The 4,676-nt window shown below is 32.7% G+C and overlaps 1 protein-coding gene across 1 annotated transcript; it reads right to left on the bottom strand.

Annotated features, from left to right (window-relative positions):
* Nucleotides 1-1,227: 1,227 nt before the first annotated feature.
* LOC127087695 (uncharacterized) lies at nucleotides 1,228-3,565 on the bottom strand. Its single transcript, XM_051028633.1, has 3 exons — nucleotides 2,836-3,565; nucleotides 2,598-2,747; nucleotides 1,228-2,454 (listed from the first exon to the last, which is right to left on the bottom strand). Exons 1-3 carry the CDS (start codon nucleotides 3,193-3,195, stop codon nucleotides 1,324-1,326), a joined length of 1,641 nt encoding a protein of 546 aa, XP_050884590.1. The 5' UTR covers nucleotides 3,196-3,565; the 3' UTR covers nucleotides 1,228-1,323.
* Between the last annotated feature and the right edge of the window lie 1,111 nt (nucleotides 3,566-4,676).

Below are 4,676 nucleotides of genomic sequence, written 5' to 3'. Positions count from 1 at the left end.
AATTCCTGATTCAACTGTCGTGACTCCAAACTATTTTAAGGAATATTTCTTTGAGTAAGTTTTAAAAACTTGTTTGAGAGTGTGTGTGTGTGTGATAAAAATAAGGTTTAGAAATGATATATATCAAAGCATAGAACAAGGAGAGAAATTAAACCAAAAGACAAATGTTTATTCTTCTATCTTGATAATCTTGACTTCATTATCTCTATCATGTGATGTCAAGTATCTTTCATATTTAGATTTGTCATGATTTACAGACTGTGGTATTTAAAATGTTTTGATCTTATTGAGGGTTTCATCAATCCTTTTATGCCATCAGGGCCCTTAGTTCCATTTCTCGTTCTTATTTGCTCAAATCGATGGGAGTTTGACTACATGGACTTCTCCTCATGTGCAATTTCCCTTGGCATCTTCGATGACGAGAATTGGGAGGGATGTCAAGCAAAAGATACAAATGAACTCAATGTTGATGTTATATCCCTTATCCCGGTGTTGTGTTACAACAAATTGACTTTTGCGCCAGACAATGTCTGATTGTGGAAATTCGCGAGAATCAAAGGTCGACTCCCACATACGATGTCATTGTTCCAGATCAGAACCAGAATTATGCTTGAATTGCGATGTTGAACTCCTGATCCGGTGTTGCAAGTCTCTGGTGCGGTGAATCACGAGAGTGGATGTGCAAGATTAGCAATCCGACGCCCAAGTCATTTAACGAATCCAAAAATGGATAAAGTGAAAATATAGAAAAAGTATGAATATATTTGATCTCACGCGCGCAAAATTACTTATCCTTAGATTGAGTTTGTGGTTATATCTTCTTTGGAGCACTAATAGACCTCCATTTATTGAGCCTTCGGACAACCCCATACAATCTATATTGATAAAGTTATAATGACAAATCTCTAAGTGTTTTTTTTAAAAAAACCTACAAAAAAAAAAATCAAAGAAAATTACATCAACATTGACAATCCCCCTATTCCCCATAGTTTGATGACCTTGACATTGTCTCACAAAGTAACCTCACTAGTATGTAATGTGTTTTACCATGTAAAGATTGCACTAAGAACTAACACAAACTAGTTAATCAATACACATTTAACGTCTCCCTTCTAAACTCTAAACAAATGGACAAATGTTTAATGGTGGCTGCTGGGTTACATGCTGAAGGATTTTAATTTTCAACTTTACACAGTCAAAGATCATTGATCTTCCAACGGACAATTGAACATTTAAAAGTTCAAAATATAATATAGAGATGAATTTTATAAAATTAAAATACAAATTATTCGATCTTCATCTAACAGTCAAAATTCTTTAAACTTATGATTGCTTCTTTCCTAATTGCAGTTGCAAACTAAAATGAAAATCAATTTGTAATTGTCGATGAAGGTTAGGATTCGAAACAATCCATTTTCTCTCTTCTTTCTCTAATTGTCTAACTAATATCGCAGCTAGAAACCGTTTGATAAACTCTTTACAACACTCTTTTCCGCGACAAACTACCTCAAAACTTTCCTCACCTCTTGAATTACTCTTCACACCACCAACTTCATCTTTTTTCCCATACACAACACTTGAATCATCAAACTTCAACACAAATGCTCTTTGACACCCTTCAAAAAGTCTCTCCCCCAAAGAATCAATGATATAGTAAGCATCAACCTCTACCTTCAAAATAAAGAAATGATCATTCCAACTAACTATGTAAACCCTTGCTTCAAAATCATCCATCTTGTTATTCTTTATCTCTTTCCAAATCTCATCAAAAGACATAGCTCCTTCTAAGCAATGAAACTTCTCCGGAGAGAAAAAACCTGTGTATGATTTCTGAGGAAGAACAGTTATAGGCCTCAAATTGGCATCTATGACTGTCTCTAAATCAAAATGTTTATCTGGAAAGAGCTTCGAGTAATAATCACTTTTGCATAACTTTCTCCATTCATATGAACCTTGTGTGATGAGGTTATCAAATTGTGTTCTTGTTGGTATACCTTGATTGGAATGAAGCCAGTGAGCTATTAACGCAACTAAAACCGTGCATGCACTTTCACCAGAGGCTTTTTCACTTCGTTGATCAAAGGAAGCAAAAAACACGTTTGTTTTGAGCTTTGTTTGACAATCTCTGCTTAAAATATAATTGATTTCCCATTTACTTGCATTGCCTTGGAGTGTGTTCAAATTTGTCCTTTTTTCTGAGGTTAGAAACGTGATTCTTGGCTCTTTGGGGCTGTTGCTAGTTGAACTGCCACCGCTAGTTGTGGACTCGTTCGATGAGTCGTCCGAGTCAAACACGGGAGAATCGTCTGACTCGTAAGAATCAAACATGGTGCCATTGTTTTTCTTTGTCAAACATGTTAAATATTTCACTTTTTCTATAATTCCGTGTTTCTTATCTGACTTTGCCGTGTTTTCAAAGGTTGTTCTTGCTGAGTCACATAACCTTAGACAAATCTGTAAAAAATTAATTAATCATGGTATTACTTTCCACGTTCTCATTAATGCTAAAAAAGAAAAAGAAAAGACAAGTATTAAACCATAATTAATTAATTAATTCTATCGGTAATGATAAAGAAAACAAAGAGAAATGAACCTACCGAAAGGGTAGCTTCGAAGATTAAACCATTGACTTTCAACCGTATTGGAAGCTTTCTTTGAACATTGGATTCTATCTTCATCTCCTCCATGGCAAGGGTCATAGAAACTTTTCCGACCACCGTCCTTCTATCTTTTGCTTCACCCTCTCCCTGAATAATCAATGAAGATAAACAAAACAATATTAAAAATTAATACTAAGAAAGAAATTAGAAACCGAAAAAGATGTTAATGTCTTACATATAAAACATGAAACGCGACGTGGCAAACATCTTTGAGTCCGAGTTCAAAAACACAGAGGTCACGATCATCCCAAACGAGAGAAGGAGTTTTTCCGGCAGTGATGAATGTACGACAGGGTGTGGTATGAGTACATGGTCGTTTTAAGGTACGATGATGAAAAGGAATTATCGAACAAGAAGGAGAAGAGTTTTGATTATTTCCTTTGTTAATCCATGTTATTTCAATGGATAATTTGTCGTTTACGGTAGTGGACACTTTGGCTCCAAAAAGTCCTAGTTGAAGCTTTAACTGAGTCACCTTAACTGCGTGTTTGTTTCTCTGACTTGATGAACCCAACCACCACTCCATCATCGTCATTACTCCTCCTTCTTCTTCTTCTCGTTCTCGTTGCTACCACAAGTTAACGTTATATTTGATCAAATGAACAAGCTATGGATTATTAATTATATATTTGATATCTATTGAAAAAAAAACATATAGGAAAGAATAGACAAGCTTTCCAATGAATCTTAATTTGGCCACTCGCTACTACGACCAAGTAGTTTATGTATATTATAGTAACTCTTAACTCTCACTTATATATTCAAAGGCGAAAACACTTTGCCAGAGAAAGTACTGAAAAGATGTCGATATTGATGTTGTTATTTAAGATGTTAAAAAATTAATTATAGATATGTCAGATTGACTTAGTTGATAAGAAGTTGACTCAATTTCTGCTGTTGATAAGAATTTCTATAAATGTTCTCTGAACTTTGAGGTCTGTTATAATTTTGGTGAATCAGTGAAGTTCAAGTCATCTAAATTATTCTCTTTCAAAACAAATAAAAATAAAAATAAAAATGAATTATTGTTAATTTATTGGGTTGCACACTCGTAGTCAAATGGAACGAGTCACAATTTTTGTTTCCATATTTTCGTGTAAGAGGACCGATACGGGCCACACCCATCACACACGCAAACGCTTACAATTTTTTTTTCTTTCAAGTAATTAAAAGTATAACAATGATAATTAAATTAAATTAAACTTAAAATTGGTCTTTGAAGTTGGACGGTTGAAATCAATCTTACTTCATCGAAATCATATTAGAAGATTCTTAATCTAGTAATGTTTGAACATGTCATATTCTTGGTGTTGCGTGGAGTATATTTTTTAAATAGCATTCACATATCATTGTTGGACATTATTAAATTCATGAACCATTTCAATTTAAGCACTTACTTTTCCGGGTTATATTATGTACACTATAATTGAAAATGCCGTAGAAAGTTGAAAATAGAGTTTATAGATAATGTACGGACAATATAAAACAAATATTAAACATATAATTAATTAAAATTATTAATTTGTTATATTATATCAGTATTTTAAAATTAAAAATGTAATCTGATATAATACACGTCTTTTATTAGTTCATAATATAAATATATTTTATACTGACATATTTTTATATAAATCGAATTATTCAAGATTATTCTAGCCAACACCCTTATATAATCGTGATTATGAGTCACACTCGTGCATTATTCGCATCCATACTTGTATAATTTCACCTAACTTAAATACTAGAGTATTAACTTTATAGGTACATATATTTCATTGTACCTCAACCACTATATCAAAAACCTTTTCAAGATGGTCATCTTTTACTCATCACATATTATATGTTTCAATATTAAATAGTGATGTCATTTGTGAAATGTACCAGAAGTACAGAGACATTCACACTTATAATATATTTTTAATCTCTTTTTATACTCTTGATTGATAACATAAAGATGATCTCTTCATGTAATAGATCATTTTAGATGGGCTGAATAAATAATTTATATGTGTTGAT

The sequence above is a fragment of the Lathyrus oleraceus genome, chromosome 5 (genome assembly GCF_024323335.1).
Source record: "Lathyrus oleraceus cultivar Zhongwan6 chromosome 5, CAAS_Psat_ZW6_1.0, whole genome shotgun sequence".
Taxonomy (NCBI): domain Eukaryota; kingdom Viridiplantae; phylum Streptophyta; class Magnoliopsida; order Fabales; family Fabaceae; genus Lathyrus; species Lathyrus oleraceus.
Note: the sequence above shows the minus strand (reverse complement) of the source record. Positions and strands in the feature narration are given on the sequence as shown.